At 44.8% G+C, this 19890-nt stretch overlaps 1 protein-coding gene across 1 annotated transcript in view; it reads left to right on the forward strand.

The window, feature by feature from the left end:
- The first annotated feature begins 4158 nt into the window (after window positions 1-4158).
- The window catches only part of MAP3K9 (mitogen-activated protein kinase kinase kinase 9), an 89484-nt gene continuing 73752 nt past the window's right edge, over window positions 4159-19890 (forward strand). The window contains exons 1-2 of the mRNA XM_017528760.2: window positions 4159-4740; window positions 12795-13208. Coding sequence (XP_017384249.1) covers window positions 4332-4740; window positions 12795-13208 — 823 coding nt within the window. The 5' untranslated portion in view covers window positions 4159-4331. The remainder of the gene's footprint in view (window positions 4741-12794; window positions 13209-19890) is intronic.

The raw sequence follows: 19890 nt of genomic DNA on the forward strand, positions 1-19890 counted from the left end.
TTATTTCATCACTTTTATATCCCATCACTCCCTTTTTTGCATTCTCTCCTCTTCTCTGGCTGAAATTTCTATTATTGCTACTCATTACATTAATTTCTTTCTTTCTTTTTTTGTTTTTCTTTTTGAGACAAAGTTTTGTTTTTGTTGCCCAGGCTGGAGTGCAATGGCATGATCTTGGTTCACCACGACCTCCACCTCCTGGGTTCAAGCGATTCTCCTGCCTCAGCCTCCTGAGTAGCTGGAATTACAGGCATGCGCCACCACACCCAGCTAATTTTGTATTTTTAGTAGAGATGATGTTTCTCCATGTTGATCAGGCTGGTCTCGAACTCCTGATCTCAGGGGATCTGCCTGCCTCGGCCTCCCAAAGTGCTGGGATTACAGGCGTGAGCCACCATGCCCGGCCCATTACATTAATTTCTATTTCCACATCTTCTATTCTCTATTAATCAAGTTTTATATATCTTTCAATGCCCAGCTTAAGCATTTATCTCTCCTCATCCATTCTAGTCCTCAGGGAAGGCAATATTTGATCACTTCTCAGCCCTACTCAAAACCTTTCAGTGATAACCTTTTATATGCTGAACAAAACCAAGGCTTCTTAGCCTAGGATTCAAGTCAGTCATCCAGTTGCAAATAAGTACTGAGAGTCAATTATGTACTAAGCACTCTCTAGGTGCTGGGAGAGCTGTGGAGAGCCAGGCAGACTGGTTCCTGCCCTTATGGTGAATGCACTAGACATTAAATAATTACAAATAATCAATTACATAATTACTAGTATGAATCAAGTAATTACAGGGCCCTCTACAATCTGGTCTCAACCTATCTTTTCAGAGTTCTTTTTCATCCTTTTATTCCATCCAAATGGCCGCCCTTTCCATGCTTTCCTACCTCTGTGGCTGTGCCCATTCCCACCCACCTTTCCTGAACACACTCTTCCCTGCTCCACCTCGTGCCCCCCCAGGATCAGTTCTGGTTCTGCTTGTTCCATGCAGCCCTGCCAGACAAGTTTAGTCTGAAAGATCTACCCTCATTTGAATTCCTAGCACTTATCCATTCAACAAATATTAACTGAATGACTTGTTGAAATGTTTGATGAATGACTCTTTATGAGATTCTAAACACATGTTACGGTATTAAAGATTTAAGTTGTGCAGGGAATTAGAGTTTTCCTATTGAGAAGGATCAATGATTTTTCTCCTCTCTTCCCAGGGTGAGAGAAGGAATTCACGAAACTAAATAGTAGAACATACAAAATAATGGAGAAGCAAAATGACAATAAAGTTACCCAATTACTCATAATCCCACTACTTAGAGATCCACCACTGACATTTTTCTCTGTTTAGTACTTTTTTTCCTGTTTCTGTTGTGCTGTGTATCTACAGTCAGTTTGTAAAACTCTTTTTCCCCCCAAGCTAAAAAAACATTTTTTTTTGAGATAGGGTCTTGCTTTGTCACCCAGATTGGAGTATGGTGCATCGAACACTGTTCACTATAGCTTTGCCCTCCTAGGGTCAAGCAATCTTCCTTCCTCAGCCTCTTGAGTAGCTGGGACTACAGGCTTACGTCACCAAGACTGGTGAATTTAAAATTTTTTCATAGAGATGAGGGTCTTGCCATCTTGCTCAGGCTGGTCTCCTTCCTGGGCTCAGTGATCCTCCTGCCTCAGCCTCCCAAACTGCTGAGATTTCAGGCACGTGCCACCATACCCAGCCCCAAGTTAAAATTTTATCAAGACAATTTTTTTCTTATGGCCTTTAAAAAAAACACAAAATACCTCCACCCCACTTCCTTGCTCCCTTCTGCTTGAGGAATGGTTTTGTCTAAAACAAATCCTAGAGAATTTATTCAGACTCACCTATATCTTTTCCAGGTCATGAATCCTATATTTAATAAGAACCTGAGCATTGTTTTAGGGCCTTAAATAGAAATCGTTTCTCAGGACGTTACTCTGGACGCTTTTTAGAACAAACCTCATCTCTCTTGAAGACCTTAAATGTGTGCTCTGACTATACAGTGTAGTCATATTGATGAGCAAACCACAGAATGTCCAAACTATGAGGACATAGGATATCTTCCAGTTCACACCCCTCACTTTAAGAGAACAGAATTAGGGCACCTGCCTAAAGTCACGCAGCTGCCTAGTTACCTTTCCAAACTGCCCCACTGTCTTTAGTTTGTGAAATAATAAACCCCAAACTAAAATTCAACAAAAGCACTCACTCTTGCTAAATAAATCATGTCTATTCCTACCACTGAAGGAGAAAAGGTAACACAGTTTGGTAGACCTTTCAGCACTGGCTTATTTAGAAATTTCAGAGGGCTAGGTGAAGTGGTCCAGGCCTGCAATCCTAGCACTTTGGGAAGCCGAGGCGGGCGGATCACTTGAGCCCAGAGTTCAAGACAAGCCTGGGCAACAGTGAGACCCTGTCTCTACAAAAAAATAAACAAAATTAGCCAGGTGTGGTGGCACATGCCTGCATTCCCAGCTACAAGGGAGGGTGAGGTGGGAGGATCACCTGAGCCTGGGATGATGAGGCTGCAGTGAGCTGAGATTGTGCCACTGCACTCCGCAACAAAGTGAGACCCTATCTTAAAAAGAAAAAAGAAAGAAAGCAGTTATCAGAGAACCTTTCTTATTGGAAGTCAACGTTGGTATGATAGGATTAAAGCAAGAAGACACATTATGGACCTCCTATCTCTTTCTTAATGTTCAAAACACGGGGTATAGCAAAAGCACATAGGAAAAGGTCGTTCTCACTCATGAACTCATCATCGGCTTCTGCGCTTACTCTGCTTTGGTTCTTCTTAATCTGACCTCTATAGATTTCACCACGATGCAAGATGTAATTCCATCAGGTAAAAGAAGCCTAAGGAACCGGGTGTGGTGGCTCACGCTTGTAATCCTAGCACTTTGGGAGGCTGAGATGGGTGGATCACCTGAGGTCAGGAGTTCAAGACCAGCCTGGCCAACATGGTGAAACCCCATCTTTAAAAATAAATAAAAAAGAAGCTTAAGGATTTCCGAAAAGTTGGCTCCCTTCAGACAGACCAAGCCCAATTCATAGCAGCGTTCCCAGACTCAGTTTGAAACCCAGTAAGGTGGTCTCTTGCCTTTCTGAATTCTAAAAAGAGTGGCATTGGATCTCTTCCTATAGGAATCCAGGAGAGGGCGAGCTGTGGTGCCGTCTTCATAAAGGTAAGAACTTTCAGACTCATAAAAAAAAAAAGAAAAAAAAAAATGGGAAGAACTGTAGTGTTCAGAGTTCTAATGAACATCCCAATGGGCCTAAAAGGCTTCAATAGGAGATGAAAGGTTGCGGGTGAGAGTGGCCCTCTAGGTTGGACTAGGGCAGAGCCAGATCCATGAAAGGGGAGAATCCAACTGTAAAAGGGGTCTGGGGAAGAAAGAGCTCTGTTGGGTGTGCAGCCCAGCTCGCTTCCCCTGTGCCTACTTTCAGAAGCCCCTTTAGGATGGAGAATACCGGTGCTGCCCAGTGCAGCCCCTACCCATCCATCGCAAACAAAGGCAGCGGCCTCCCTTCCAGCCTTTTTAGTCTGAATGAAGGCTCAGTATTACCTTTTAGGGTCCACCCTTCCCTCCTCACGCACCCAGTGAGGCCGGAGCCTCTTCCTGTCGGGAGGTGCTGAATTCTCCCAGGAAACGGACAGGTGCCGCGGGCCAATGGTGGGAGCTGCGGCGGGCCAATCGGCAGGAGGAGTGGGTCGACCTGGGTTGGAGAATGAGAGAGCCTGCAAAGGGGGCGGGCACGGTGCGGCGGCGGCGCAGGGAGTGAGACGGACCTGCGAGGCTGCCCCAACCACTGCGGAGGAACCGGGGACGGGGCTGTCGCAGCCAATAGGAAGGCGGCGGGCGCGGGGCGGGGGCAGGCGCGGGGCGGGCCCCCCTCGGGTCCGCAGGGCTTGGGCGGAGCCAGCCCGCGTCAGGTGGTCCCGGCGAGCTGGCGGCGCGGGGGGCGGGGCGCGGCGCGGCGAGGAGAGGAGAGCGGCGGCCGGCGGGCGGCGGCGGGCACCGGCTGCGCTAGCAGGTACCGGCGGCGGAGGTGGCGAGGCCGCCCCCGGGGGGCGAGCGGGCAGGCGGGGACTCGGCCCGCCCCGCCCCTGGGCTGCGCGGGGCGCTCGCGCTAGGCGGTCTCCTCTAACCGCGGCCACAGCCCCGGCGAGCCGGCTGTCCCAGCCCCGCCAGCCCGGGCCCTACCTGCGGCCGCCGTCGGGGGGGTTCCTCCCAGCTCTGCGGAGGCGCATGAACAATAGGCGGCGGCGGCTCCTGCGGGCGGCGGCGGCCCCGCACCCTATGGATCGGCCGCTCCATGGAGCCCTCCAGAGCGCTTCTCGGCTGCCTGACGAGCGCCGCCGCTGCCGCCCCGCCGGGGGAGGATGGAGCCGGGGCCGGGGCCGAGGAGGAGGAAGAGGAGGAGGAGGAGGCGGCGGCGGCAGCGGCGGGCCCCGGGGAGATGCGCTGCGACGCGCCGCTGCCCTACTGGACGGCCGTGTTCGAGTACGAGGCGGCGGGCGAGGACGAGCTGACCCTGCGGCTGGGCGACGTGGTGGAGGTGCTGTCCAAGGACTCGCAGGTGTCCGGCGACGAGGGATGGTGGACCGGGCAGCTGAACCAGCGGGTGGGCATCTTCCCCAGCAACTACGTGACCCCGCGCAGCGCCTTCTCCAGCCGCTGCCAGCCCGGCGGCGAGGACCCCAGTTGCTACCCGCCCATTCAATGTAAGGCGAAGGCGGGGCCCGGGAGCCGGGCGGGGAGGGGGAATGACGGAGGCCTGGGGCGGGGTGGAGGGGCGCTGTCGGGGCAGGGGGGAGCCCTCCGCGAGGGCTAGAATGGGGGTGGGCGGAGGCACGGTTGACCCGGGTGTGGGTGGCGCACGCGCTTGGGCAGCCCAGGCTTCGCTTGGCGCACTCAAGACGCCGCAGGGCCTGTCCAGTCCTCAGGCACTTGGGCTTCTTCACCTTCATTTGGCACCGAAGCCGTGGCTCTCGATTTCCACTTTCTGAAGTCGCAGCCTGAGAATCTGTCTGTTCCCCAGTCCCTTCCTCTGTTACCTTCCCCTCTCCCCCCCATGCCCAATCTGGAAGTGTTTATGGCAAGCTAGTGTTTAGTGTCCTAGCCTTGGTCGCCAAATTTGGGACCTTGCCACCACCTCTTCTAATACCTGTCCCCGCCCCTTAAAGGCATGTGCTTTCAAAGAGATGGGGGTGTCTCCCGCAGGGCTGGGCCAGCTCACCAGTCCCGGAAGCCTGTGTGAACTCAAGGCTCAAGTGCCTGTAAAATGTCGGGTTGATTTCTTGGATCCTAATCCTTGTATCTCAGAAGTTATACGTTTAGGAGTCTTACTCATTTAATGTGCTGAGAGATGTGTGTGTCTGGAGTTGGGGTGGGACAAGTGATGATCAGAGAGGGAAAAGTATGTAGTTCCCCCATGGGAGATCAGGACTGCAAGGTACAGTGGCAGAATCCCAGTCCCTTGACAGTGAGGCTGTTCGGGAAATACATTTTCTCCTTTCTTCTCACCCTAGATCCTTGCCCATATTTGGAACTGGCCAAATCATAGGGGGACCATGCTCAGGGGTCTCTCCCAGGGCCTTTCTCCCAGTGTCCTGGTTTCCGTCAATTTTCCAGGAGCCCCGTGTTTCATACCCTGTAATGAAATCTGTGTTTTTACAAGGGAGTTAAATTGCCATTAGAATCCCTTACTCATACTAGGTTGTTTCAGAAAAAAAACATGTAAATATCTCTTTAGTGCAGTTTACACTACTTTGTATTTGAGAGTTTCCATAATCTCTTATCTGTTAAAAAGGTATTGTTAATATATATTAATTACTGTTTATTCCTTATTTTGTATACTTTCATCTTAATTGATTTTTTAAAATGTCATTAGCAAGGACCAACTTTAAATATTTAGTTTTAAAATTTCCTTTGTAACAATTACGTTTCTGGCCTTATTTTTTACCTCAGCAGTTGTGTTACTTTATCTTAAGATGTGTGTGTTTTTCTTTTTTTTGAGATGGAGTCTCACTCTGTCACCCAGGCTGGAGTGCAGTGGCGCAATCTCAACTCACTGCAACCCCTGGGTTCAAGCAATTCTCCTGCCTCAGCCTCCTGAGTAGCTGCGATTACAGGCGGCTGCCACCACGTCCAGCTAATTTTTGTATTTTTAGTAGAGATGGGGTTCACCATGTTGGCCAGGCTGGTCATGAACTCCTGACCTCAAGTGATCCACACGCCTCGGCCTCCTAAAATGTTGGATTACAGGCATGAGCCAAAGTGCCTGGCCTATCTTAAGATTTTTTTTTTTTTTTTAAACTAGCATGTAATATCAAAATCATAGCCTCTTCACTTGTTTTTCAGCTGTTCTTTTTCTGTTGGTGTTTTGACTATCAAATTGATGTTCAAATCTTAGGTTCCCCCTCTCCCTCTCATTCAGTTTAAAACTTCGTATTTCTTCATTTTGATCTTTAAAATGCCTAGAGGTAGCAAATTACTTTAAGTTGTTTCCAGGTACTACATCTTTTTGGCACTAGTTTGGTAGGCTGAAGGCTAAGCATCCTGGCATAATGTTTTGAAATAGTGTTGAAAATGAACTTGGTTATATATTGGAAGAAATATGAATAGCCTGGCATATTAGAAAACAGTGTCATTTTAAACATAAGTCAGATTTTGATTCTGTGGGTGAAGTTTTGTGATTTTGTTTTCTGGGACAGCTAATGTCAGAGTAGAAGAGCTAGGTGAGGTTCATGATCAGGAACTCAGTTTCTTTAATATCTTGTGCTCCGGGTGCCAGAGCAGTCAGTAGTGAGTATGACTTAGGCTGAAAAACTGTCCACAGAGCCACACATTCCAACAGTGTGATACTTCTTCATTAGGTGGCCAGGACTTATCTTCATTGTCATACAGGTTACCTTGGATAGAGTGGATTCCTAAATCGGGAACCCAAATGTTGAGAAAGTAGGAAATAACTTGTTCTAATGGTAAGAATTGACTTGAAGAATATGACATTTGAAAGACCTGGTACATTCTTTTATTTGGCCTCACTAGGAGTTCTGATTTTGACTGGAATTAATTTCTGATAATTCAGAAAATTTAATTTCAGTCAAAAACTAATTATTGAGTACCTAGTGAATGATAGATACCGTATACTATGTTAAACACCAGGACATAAAGAAGTGATAGTATGAGGAGGTGCTTATAAGATACGTGAGGGAGATGAATGATGTAAATATAAAACTTCAGTGTAGTGCCTTGGTGAAGATGCAGTGCCTTGGTTCATCAGAAGATGAACATGGGCTGTTACTGATTGGTGCATCTCTCTCATCTGTGTGCTCCAGCAGATCCGTTTGTGTCACTCAGAAAGCAAAGATGATTGACAAACCTTGTCTCCAAAGACTTGGGATGAAATTGAGCCACTGACACCTCATCCCCAGAGTTACCCTTTTGAACTTCCCCTCTGAGCATGTGTTGTGACATTACATTCTGGACCATGAGTAGAAGACATTAAGTCAAGTGATAGTGTTCAGCTTTAGTTTCATATTATTGCTTCTTAAAGTGAGAATTTACCTTCAAAATTCATTTAAAAAATTTTTTTTTTTTTTAAATTTTTAGAGACAGGGTCTCACTGCAGGCTGAAGTGCAGCTGCGTGATCATAGCTCACTGCAACCTCGAACTCCTGGGCTCAAGAGATCCTCCCACCTCAGCCTCCGAAAGAAGCTGAGACCAGAGGCCTACCCAATTATTTTTATTTATTTATTTTTTATAGAGATAAGGTCTTGCTTTGTTGCCCAGTCTGGTTTTGAACTCTTGGCTTCAGTCAGTCAGTCCTCCCGCCTCAGCCTCCCAAAGTATTGGGATTACAGGTGTAAGCCACTATGCCTGGCCTCAAACTATTCAAAACAGAAGAGGAAATTACCAAATATCATGACAAAGAAAAGATAGGAAAATGATATTATAAATCATTTTACATTCATATAGTGCTTTAATCTCCTTAATCTCCTCCATTGTAGGTACCTGTTAGAGTTTAACTGTCTATGAATTACAACTATAAATAACCCAGGAGCTCACCCATCTTCTTTATTATAGTGAAAGATGAAAAATGTATAGTTCCAAACTCATTATCTTGGGAGATACAATCTTAGGTATTATATGAAAGTTTCTCTTACAAGAGAGTTGTTTCTGTTTTCACACAGGGTATACATTAAGGATATTAGTTTTAAGTTTTTATTATCTACATCCACTAGAAATAGGAGGACATATTTTCAGATGTACTTAAGATTTTTGAGTGAAGTGTATGCCATTCACTTACTCAAAACCCACCAAAATGTGCCTAAACATTCAGTTTTGAAGCATATGATTGAGAGGGAATAACATCTTGACTTTAAAAATGGAAGGAATGGGTTGGGTGCGGTGGCTCACACTTGTAATCCCAGCACTTTGGGAGGCTGAGGTGGGCAGATGACGAGGTCAGGAGTTTGAGATCAGCCTGACTAACATGGTGAAATCCCGTCTCTACTAAAAGTACAAAAACTAGCTGGGCATGGTGGTGCATGCCTCTAATCCCAGCTATTCAGGGGGCTGAGGCAGGAGAATCACTTGAACCCAGGAGGTTGCAGTGAGCTGAGATTGTGCCACTGCACTCCAGCCTGGGCGACAGAAAGAGAATCTGTCTCAATTAAAAAAAAAAAAAAAAAAAAAAAAAAAAAAAAAAAAAAAGGAAGGAATAAGAATTTATTCCTGGAAATATCCTTCCACAGAAACTGAAAAATGTGCTGAATGCAGCTTGACCTGATTCTTACTTAAAACCAGGCCTTGACTCGAGCAGGGAAGGGAAGGAGAGCCCCACAGACTCTGCTGCAACTGAAGCTCTAGTTCCTTAGTTCCTTAGTTCCTATCCCAAGGGACTGAGCAGGGAAAGAAAAAAAAGATCCCTCCTCCCTCCCTTCTTCCTGGGTTCTGCCTTTTATCTGTTTGAAGGCTGTGTTCTATACTTTTCTTGGAGTCTGGTCATAACATTTTCTTAACTAAATAGCAAGAACCTGAGATTTTTAGTGTTCTACCCAAAGAGAGGTTATTGCTTTCCCTTCCCCGCAGAGGTTTTTAGAGGAGCTGTCCTTTCAGCACCCTAGTACCAAATCATATCCTTTAAATCGTCCTGCATTTATTTTTTCAATCCTTCCTGCATTTAAATAAATGTTTAACACCTACTGTGTGTTTACAACTATGCTTAAGACTGGAGGAAAAAAGGGAGGGTACAAGAGAAAGTACAATAGTATATTTCCCTTAAGGAGAATTCAGATACTCAGTCGAGGAAATAAGATAACAGATACAAATTTGTTAAAGAATCACACATCTTTTCATATGTGTAAAAGCTGCTAGAAAAACATGAATGTTCCTTCCCTCCATGACTAAGAAGACTCTTAACATGTATTTCTCCAAAAGGGTTTCTAATCTTTCTTTATAACATAGGCATATTTTTCTCATTCATGTAGACGACATCAGGCACAAAATAGTAATCAGTCAGGATTCATTTTGGGGCTCAGAAATGCTCAAGCTATTTTAAGCAAGAAAGAGATTTAGCATAGGAAATTCAGTGCTTGCAGAATTGTTGTAAGGGCTGGGAGACGAGGCTCTCAGCCGGACCTATGTGAACAACTCCCAGAGCATAGCAGAGCTGGCCCACTTGCTCAGCTGCTATTCGCTAATTGGGAAGATACAGAATCAGGAGCTGCCATTGAAGCTGTTGGCTTCAAAAACACCCTGGTGTATCTGCAGCCCAGAGATTAGGCAACCATTTGGCTATGAAACATTCCTCTCCATGTCTACAGACTTAGTGATTGGACACCAACACGCTGTGGCAGAAAATCCCCCCTTCTCTACAGCTGCGCTAGCAGGGAGAAGCAGCAAGAAGATGGTCTTCATCTCACTTCTGCCTTTCAAATCTTGTGCATCTAATTAGGAGAACTTAATTTGCATTTAGAACTTTAGCTGTAAAGGAGCCTGGGAAATGTGGTTTTTAGCTTCCTAGCCTCTGTAGTACTGAAATTTATGCTAGAAGGATTTTGGAATGGATGCTGATTGCTAGTCTACAATATTCTGCAATGACATTCATTCTTCAGGAAGACTGCTGGGTAAGGTGATAACCTTTTGAACAGTTGGAATTTTGGGGTCAGGATGGGCTATATTTTTTGAATATCTAGAGACTGTACACTTACCTTATCCTCCTAAGAGTTTTCTTTGTGCAGACTGCCAGTTGTGTTACAAAATACAAGTGAATATTAGCCCCAGATGGGATAGAGGTATTATAATTAAACAAGAACAGATTTTTTTTTTTAGCACCACCAGCGTCTGAGTGGAGAATGGAGGCGTCATGGGGCTGGCTGAGTAAGGAAGGGAATAGTCAGCAGCGGGCAGTTCCTCTTTTGGTCTTGCCAAAAGTTCAGAAATATATCTGTGTTTTCTTAGTTTTTTAGTAAAGTGTGATTATTCTCTGTATTTGTTTCAGAAGGTCCAGTTCCAGTTCAGTTTTTTTTTCTAGATCTGAATTGGGTTTATTTCCTACTGAGGTAGTGTGTTAGTCCATTCTTGCATTGCTGTAAAGGAATACCTGAGGCTGAGTAATTTATAAAGAAAAATAGTTTACTTGGGCTCGTGGTTCTGCAGGCTGTACAGGAAGTTTGATGCCAGTATCTGCTTGGCTCTGGTGAGGCCTCAGGGAGCTTTTATTCATGGTGAAAGGTGAAGTTGGAGCAGGCATGTCACATGGTGGGAGCCAGGAGCAAGAGAAAAAAAGCGGGGAGGTGCCATACTCTTAAAAAACCAGATCTTGTATGAATTTGAGCAAGAACTCACTCATTACTGTGAGGAGGGTGCCAAGCCATTCATGGGGGATCAGCCCTCATGACCCAAACACCTCCCACCAGGCCCTACCTCCAGCACTGGGGATTACATTTCAACATAAGAATCAGAGGGGGCAAATATATCAGGTAGTATTTTTTCCATTTTATTTCAACGATCTGGTGGTCACCTACAAAATTTTTGGCATGGCAAGTGCAGTGGTAAATGAGGCAGACAGAATCTCTGCCCTTGTAGGTCTCACAGTCTGGCCTGGACAACAGGCATTGAACAAGTAATTAAGTAATTGTAACCTTGATGACTCTTGTGGAATGGAAACTGCCATGGAAGTGTTTGATAGGGGCCTGACCTCGTTTGGTCTGAGGGATGGAGAAGTTCCACTGTGAAACTGATATTTAAGACCTGAATGAATGAATGAATGAATGAATGAATCAGTCAGGTAAAGACAAAAAAGAATATAAGATAGAGAACAGGTTTTATGTGAGAAACAAAACACACTTTGCTCACATAGCACTTAATACCACATGTAGCTTGATTTATAATCACTGGCAGCTATTATTATCTACCCATTAAAACCTTTCCACACAGAAAGAAATATACAGTCAAATACCTTAGGTCCAAACTCTGTGTTTGGGAAGGAGAATGATTGTGGGTGGGATACAGAGACCATCAGGGCTTGAACTGAGGCACAGATGACTGCTGGGTTAAGATCTCTCTAATGAGGCTCCTTTCCCATGTGTTTCAGTCACCAGGTCCTGGTAGAACCAAGTTCTGAAAGTCTCCCAAATTGACTGCGTACCCCCCATATTCATTGCTGCTGAGGTTTAGACCCTGAACTGCAAGGCCTCCTTAAAGGGTCCTTTTGCTGTTGGGTCTCTGTCTTCCAGGTTAGTTTCCAGCAACTGCCAGAGTTGGTTTCCTTTCTAAACTACAGGTCTAACAACATTCTTTCCTGAAAGATACATGACTCCTCTTGTTTACAATGTGAACTTCAAGCCCCTCAGAATGGCTTTAAAGACATTTTCTGGCCTGGTTACCCTCAACAAGGTTTTGAGCCTCGTCTCCAATCCTGATGCACATGACCCGGCCCCAGCAGACTCCCTGGAGTTCCTAATAATATACCATGTATTCCCTGTTCCATGTTCTTGGCTTCCGTCCTTCCCTCTGCCTGATTGTCCGTTCCTACCCTGATTTCCTTCATTGCCTGAGATCTCTCCTGCTCATTCTTTAGGGCCCATTTCAATGTTACCTTCCCTGAGAATCCTTTCCCCACTCACCCTCTCAGTGCTCTGTGCTGCTGTGGGAGTTAGTGATTTTCCTAAGCCTCTAATCATACTTCTGCAGAAACTCTTCTCATCCTATGGTTTGGTTGTTAGGTGTCTGCCTTGGTACTGAGTTGGGTGCTTCTCACTACTGAGCACACTGTAAAGCTGAATAAGTCTCAAAGAAAGGATCTCGGCCAGGTGCAACAGCTCACTCCTGTAATCCCAGCACTTTGGTAGGCTGAGACAGGAGGATTGCTGAGCTCAGGAGTTCAAGACCAGCCTGGGCAACATGGCAAACCCCATCTCTATATTTAAATGTATTTTTAAAAAACTAAGAAAAAAAGGATCTCCCCCATGTTCCCTTTAGTTATAATAGTTGGTTTTGGTACAGGATTCTGCATAATTTTCTAGGCGGGATTTTTTTTCATGAATATTTATAGAACGCCTACTGTGTGATGACTGTCACTAAGGAAAATGCAAAGGAAAATAAGTTAATTGCAGTTCCTGCCCCTATGGAATTTACTTTATAATGGGGAGACAGAAAGGCCCAGTAAATAGACAGCCTGCCCTGTTTACCCATCCAGGTAAATGAATGGTTAAATATGGTGTTTTCAGGATGTTTTTGACTTGCTTCTTTTTTCCTTCCCTTTCTCAGTGTTAGAGATTGATTTTGCGGAGCTAACCTTGGAAGAGATTATTGGCATCGGGGGCTTTGGGAAGGTCTATCGTGCTTTCTGGATAGGGGATGAGGTTGCTGTGAAAGCAGCTCGCCACGACCCTGATGAGGACATCAGCCAGACCATAGAGAATGTTCGCCAAGAGGCCAAGCTTTTCGCCATGCTGAAGCACCCCAACATCATTGCCCTAAGAGGGGTATGTCTGAAGGAACCCAACCTCTGCTTGGTTATGGAGTTTGCTCGTGGAGGACCTTTGAATAGAGTGTTATCTGGGAAAAGGATTCCCCCAGACATCCTGGTGAACTGGGCTGTGCAGATTGCCAGAGGGATGAACTACTTACATGATGAGGCAATTGTTCCTATCATCCACCGCGACCTTAAGTCCAGCAACAGTGAGTATGAAGAGATGGGGCTGGAGGGGCTCAGAGCAGTTGCAGATGCATTCCATGATGTCAGTAGGAGTGGGTTCCTGGCCGGGTGCAGTGGCTCATGCCTGTAATCCCAGCACTTTGGGAGGCCGAGGTGGGCAGATCACCTGAAGTCAGGAGTTTGAAACCAGCCTGACCAACATGGAGAAACCCTGTCTCTAGTAAAAAATACAAAATTAGCCGGGCTTGGTGGCAGATGCCTGTAATCCCAGCTACTCAGGAGGCTAAGACAGGAGAATCACTTGAACCCAGGAGGCGGAGGTTGCGGTGAGCTGAGATTGTGCCGTTGCACTCCAGCCTGGGCAACAAGAGCGAAACTCTGTCTCAAAAAAAAAAAAAAAAAGTGTGGATTCCTAATGGAACCTTAATGGGCAATGAAACTCCTTGCTTAAACACATTCCATCCTTGAATTGAGATGTAGGGGGTGAGATGAGTGCCAAGAAAGATTGGTTTAGGAAGAGAGGAATGAGGCGCCTGAGGAGTTGGGGATAATTTTGAGGTTTTTTTAGCAGTCAAGAATGGCCTTGCCTGCTCTTCTTCCACATATCAGAATGTGTAATTCTGATAGGCTGTGCAAAAAACATATAGATTTATTTTTTCACTTGTGGGAAGTGTGAATGTCATCACAAAAGGGGTTTTCCTCTTTGTAGAACAAGAGGTAGAGCAAACCTTTATTATCTGTTTGAATGTTTACCTAAACACCTCAACTTGAGGTACCCATCAGAGAAGGGACTATAAGAAGAGAATCATATTGTTTAAACTGTGAGCTGATTGAGGTGGTAATGTCCATTTTGAGAGCATGACTTGCTAGTAATGTTACTGACCTCCTGTAGCCCAAGGGTGGTATTAATTAAATGTCATAATTACCTAGTGTTTAATAGCAGGGAACTGAGAAGCAACTGTTTATTAAACACCCAGAATCCATAAACTGGATTTTAAGCAAGTGTTAAATATTAAATGGTGAGTTGGTAGAAGCTCCAGTCCTTCATGGCGGCTGAATCAGCAGGGCTAGGAATACGCTTCTTTTTTGTGGTAGTTTGTGCTCTCCCTTGCCTAAACTGGGTGGTAAAGAGGACACAGTTGCATAATGGTATGTACTTAAAATCACTTGGAGCATCCTGTCCCAGAGAGGAGAGCATCTGAGTTGAAGGACTTTGGTGAGGGGGTAGCACGGGCGCCCAGGGAGTTCACTCTCTCCGCATCCTTCAGCTTTGAGCCTGGAAACCCTTCAGACTTTGTTTTGTTCCAAGCTGTTCCAGATGTGGTTATTTTTCTGTTGATGCTATTGTAAATCTGTTTACTTTTAAAACTACATTTTAAAATTATGTAAGTAGTGGTAGGGCACAGTGGCTCACGCCTGTAATGCCAGCACTTTGGGAAGCTGAGGCAAGAGGATTGCTTGAGCCCAGAAGTCTGAGACAGCCTGGGCGACAAAGGGGGAGCTCATCTCTTAAAAAAAAATTATGTAAGTAGTAAGTGTTTCTTGTAGAAAATTAGAAAGTGCAGATAAAAAGAAGAGGAAGTTAACCTATAATGTTTTCCTTTAGAGAGAACAACTATTACATTTGGCATATCCTTCCTGACATTTTTAAGCATATCTGGGTTATACATATACAAATGTACACTTATCTTTTCTACCCGTGTTCTTTTCCCCCTTAATAATAGAAAAATTCCTTCTTGTATGAGTATGAAACATTAGGTATGTATTTTAGATGTGATGCATGTGAAGTATTTAAGTTACATTAAAAATCTGGTTTCTCTTTTTCTCTTTGCCGTTTACCTGTCTCTTTATCATATGATTATTTTCATCTTCCCTCCCAAATTCTGTTCTTTAAATAAATTAAAGCTTTTGGTGACCTCTTTTCAGAGTAATTTCTACCTAGGGATTGCTTTAAGTGATGGGATAAGAAAAAGCAGATGTATTGCTGGAAAATGTAATGGAGAACCTGAATTTCCTTTATTTTACTTTTTCTAATATCTTTATCATGTTGAGAGAACTAGGCAAAGTACTGTAATATTACATAATTGAGCCCATTTAGAAAGTCGGGCTAGGATAACAGAGTTGTAAAAATTAATAGTTTGCTTGATGAAGTTTTGAATTTTAGTATAATTTTAAGCTATACCTACACATTTTTACCTCTTAGGAGATTTGTATTTGGGAATGCAGGCTCTTATGAAGGACAAGTTACCTTGTCAAGGTTCTGCTGCTTGTAGGAGAGGGCAAGAGACAAAACTGTTATTCAGGAGACAAAACTCTAGTCTATTCTTTGTCCTTATGTGGGTTTTAGCATTGTCAAGGGGGAGCCATCAGGATTGCAGGAGTTGTATAATACATATTCGGCAGTATTTTAAAGGACCTTCTCAATACAGTTGATGCCCAGTAATGTTTATGGTCCACTGGACTGCATGGTTGGTGCTGATGTTGATGCTAATTGTTAAATCTTACATGTATGTTGGGGTAGCACTTTGACATTTTTCTGTGGGTGGACGTTTGCCAAGGATTGTATGTATCTAATATGAGCCTTGATGATACCACCGTTTTTTGTTTGTTTGTTTTTGAGATGGAGTCTCACTCTGTTGCCCAGGCTGGAGTACAGTGGCGCGACCTTGGCTCACTGCAACCACTGCCTTCAGGGTTCAAGCAATTCTCCTGCCTCAGCTTCTGGAGTAGCTGGGACTACAGGCATGTGCCACCATGCCCAGCTAATTTTTGTACTTTTGGTAGAGACGGGGTTTCACCATGTTGGCCAGGATGGTCTCAATCTCTTGACCTCATGATCTGCCTGCCTCAGCCTCCCAAAGTACTCAGATTACAGGTGTGAGCCACCGTGCCTGGCCACCACCGTTCTTATTCCATTGTAATGTGTACATGCCTTGAAAATGATTGTCTTTAATTTTAATTTAATTCATTTATTTCTTTAGAGACAAGGTCTGACTCTGTCACACAGGCTGGAGTGCAGTGGCATGATCAGAGCTCACTGCAGCCTTGGCCCTTGGGCTCAAGTGATCTTCACACCTCAGCCTCCTGAGTAGTTGGGTTACAGGTGTGTGCCACCATGCCCTACTAATTTTTTTTTTTTTTTTGAGATGGAGTCTCGCTCTGTCCCCCAGGCTGGAGTGCAATGGCGTGATCTTGGCTGACTACAACCTCCGCCTCCCAGGTTCAAGTGTTCCTCCTGCCTCAGCCTCCCAGGTAGCTGGAATTACAGGAGCCAGCCACCGGACCTGGCTAATTTTTGTATTTTTAGTAGAGACAAGTTTTTGCCATGTTGGCTAGGCTGGTCTCGAACTCCTGACCTCAGGTGATCTGCCCGCCTCGGCCTCCCAAAGTGCTGGGATTACAGGCATGAGCTACCATGCCCCACCCTTTTTTTTTTTTTTTTTTTAATAGAGATGAGGGGGTCTCGCTTTGTGGCCCAGGCTGAAAATTATCTTAGAGGTGTTATGCCACTTCCTTGCCCATTGTCTCCAGCTTGGGAGCCATGACTTCTTTGTATTTCATAGATGGGAGCACTGGCTTGTTTTCCTTGCTTTGTTAAGGGTTCCAGAGAATTGGATTTTGGTCATTGTCATGCGAGGGCAGAATATACTAGCAATTATATGTGTTAGTTGATTTTGACAATTAGAGAAAAGAGTGTGTATGCATGGGAGCTGTCTTTGTGGGAAAGAAAAAGCAGTCGATGATAAACTCCTAGCTGTTAGAAAGGAAAGTGACTTATTAAAATGTTTTTTTTTATCCTGATCACCTACTTTAAAAAGTCATTTGCAGTTTACTGGCAGTGGAAGGAGTATAGCATATAGTAGCCTATGCTGATAGAGAATCTACATTGAGTTTACGTTGATTGTACGTAACCTGAAAAGCCAAACAGAATAACAGTGGCTAAACCAGGTCTACATTTACTTGTCTTTGAAAAGAAGTCTGGAGGATTCTAGGGCAGCTCCATATTGGCGTCTGGGACCCAGCCTCCTATTTTTTACTCCCTCATCCCAGTACATGGCTTCCATCCTCATTGTCACCCTGTGGTCCAGATGGCTGCTGGAGTGCCAGTTAAGAGGTCCAAGTCACGGGCCTGAAGGAGGAGAGGAAGCAGAAGCACAGAAAAGGTGTCCCCTGTGGCCGAGTTGGCTCCCATAATTTCCCAGAAGTCCAACATGGTGTATGTGCTTGCATTAATTGGCCAGAGTCTGGTCGCTTGGCTATCGCTAGCTGCAGAGTGGACAGGAAGATGGAGGCTTTTATGCTGGGTGTCAGTGAGCCCAGCTGAGAATCAAGGTCTGTTACCAAGGAAGAGCATTGCTGCTAAGGAATTGGCAGCTAGCAGTCTTACCATGGAATCTTAATGCTGGACATGTATCGGTATGAACTATTACCTCAGATGTTTAGCATCACACAGCCAAACAAGTTTAGCCAGGCCTGGGACACGTGGCTCAGGCCCCTGGCTTAACTACTGGTTTATACTGCTTTACCACATCACATCATCAACTTAAGCATCACACCCTAATTCTACTTGCAAAAAGCCTCTGGCTATAAAAATGGATTTATGTCTCTGCTCCATCAAATTGGGGAAAACCAGTTACATGATTGTCAGCAAACGCATTGAAAGATGGTCTTAAATGGAAGGGTTGCCCTTTTGGGGGCAGGTAGATGAACTTCAGGATTTTGTGTAGTAGGGTGGCTTGGCGTATAACGGCATTTGGCAGAAGAGCAGTGTAATAGTGTCCATTAAAAGTTAAATAAGTGGCTGGCCGCGGTAGCTCATCCCTATAATCCCAGCACTTTGGGAGGTTGAGGCCTGCAGATCACGCGAGATCAGGAGTTCAAGACCAGCCTGGCCAATATGGTGAAACCCTATCTCTACTAAAATACAAAAATTAGTGGGGTGTGGTGGCAGGCGCCTGTAATCCCAGATACTTTGGGAGGCTGAGGCAAGAGAATCACTTGAACCCAGGAGGCAGAGGTTGCAGTGAGCTGAGACTGCACCACTGCACTCCAGCCTGGGTGACAGAGCCAGACTCTGTCTCAAAAAAAAAGTTAAATAAGTGAAAATGTAAATATTTAAACAATATGAAAAAGCTTTGGAGAATGTAAAAACATCCAAAGTGTCATTACTTTTGTATTATTATTAAATCACTTTTCTTCTCTTAGAAAGTACAGAAAAGGGCTGGGCACAGTGGTTTAAGCCTGTAATCCCTGTACTTTGGGAGGCTGAGGTGGGTGGATCTCTTGAGCCTAGGAGTTTGAGACCAGCCTAGGCAACACGGTGAAATCTCATCTCTGCCAAAAATACAGTAAAATCTTGCTGGGTATGGTGGCACATGCTTGTGGACCCAACTACCTGGGAGGCTGAAGTGGGAGGATCACTTGAGCCTGGAAGGTCGAGGCTGCAGTGAGCCATGATTGTAACATTGTGCTCCAACCTGAGCGACAGAGTGAGACTCTATTTCAAAAAATAAAAAAAAAGAAAAAAAAAAAACAGAAAAACACAGGTAAAAACTGTGTTTTTCCAGTTTTTCTGCGCATTTTTGTGTGTTTGTTTTTACCCCTAGATAATATCCTAACAAAAATATTGCTTGTAGCATGTGTTTCTCCTCCCCCTTGTCAGTGCATTGACCCCCAGCCTTTGCCCCTAGTCACTACACTATTGCCTGCACATTCCTGTTGGACAGCTGGGGTATTTCATGTTGTTCTGTGTGGCCCTTCAGTGCCTTAGTTTCATATAATTGGAAATAACGTCATTCTGCTCACAGGGCCACAGCATCCACATTGCATTCATGTTTGATTTATCCCCTGCCTGTACCTTTTTTGGGTTTCAAGCAACTCATTCTGAATTTTATAGCTGAAAGAGCAGAAGTGCATAGTGAACCGTGTTTGGTTTGGGACTAGGCACACCTGCCTTCCTCTTTTCAGACGTCAGCTTAAAATCTCATGAGATCTTTGCTGCCGTCTCTTCTTCTAGAGGCACTTTCTCCTTTAGCCAAACTGGTCTCCCCTTTCCCCATTGCTGGCAGGGGTGCCCTTACCTCATCTTTCTGCCTATCCAATACCTCCACAGTTTTCTGTGCTCAACTCAAACCTGGCTTCTTCTGGTAGCCCATCACGTATTCTTGCTGTGGTCAGTGCTAAGTTATCATTTGCTAAATGTGTATCACCTGGTAGTTTGTAGAAGAATATTGGAGTAACAGAAGGCTAGAGCCACTAGTCTAATGTCTGCAAGTTCAAATGACTTCCAGCCAGGGTGAGTCAATCTAAAGCACTGGTGGGCATTCACAGGCCATAACAAAACAAACACCGTGCTGGCCTGCAGGCCAACCTGCCAAGTTACATCCTCTGGCCTCTTTTTGTTGGCTGTGATTTCAGAAGCATCCCTTACATCTCCAAATAGGTTTTGTATCTTTAGCCCCCAGCATAGTTCCAGGTGCATAGTAGGGTCCTCAATAAATGTATACATAAAAAGAATGAATGAATAAATGAATGAATAAAATGTCATATGAAGTGGTTTACATAGAGGATCCCAAAATGTAAACATTCCCTTTCTCTTATCTGTGATGTCATTCAGACCTCACTTGTATGGAATAATTTGTTTGTTTATTTTATTTTTTATGTAGTAGAGACAGGGTCTCACCATGATGCCCCGCTGGTCTTGAA

Source organism: Cebus imitator, unplaced genomic scaffold (genome assembly GCF_001604975.1).
Source record: "Cebus imitator isolate Cc_AM_T3 unplaced genomic scaffold, Cebus_imitator-1.0 Scaffold54, whole genome shotgun sequence".
Classification (NCBI taxonomy): Eukaryota; Metazoa; Chordata; class Mammalia; order Primates; family Cebidae; genus Cebus; species Cebus imitator.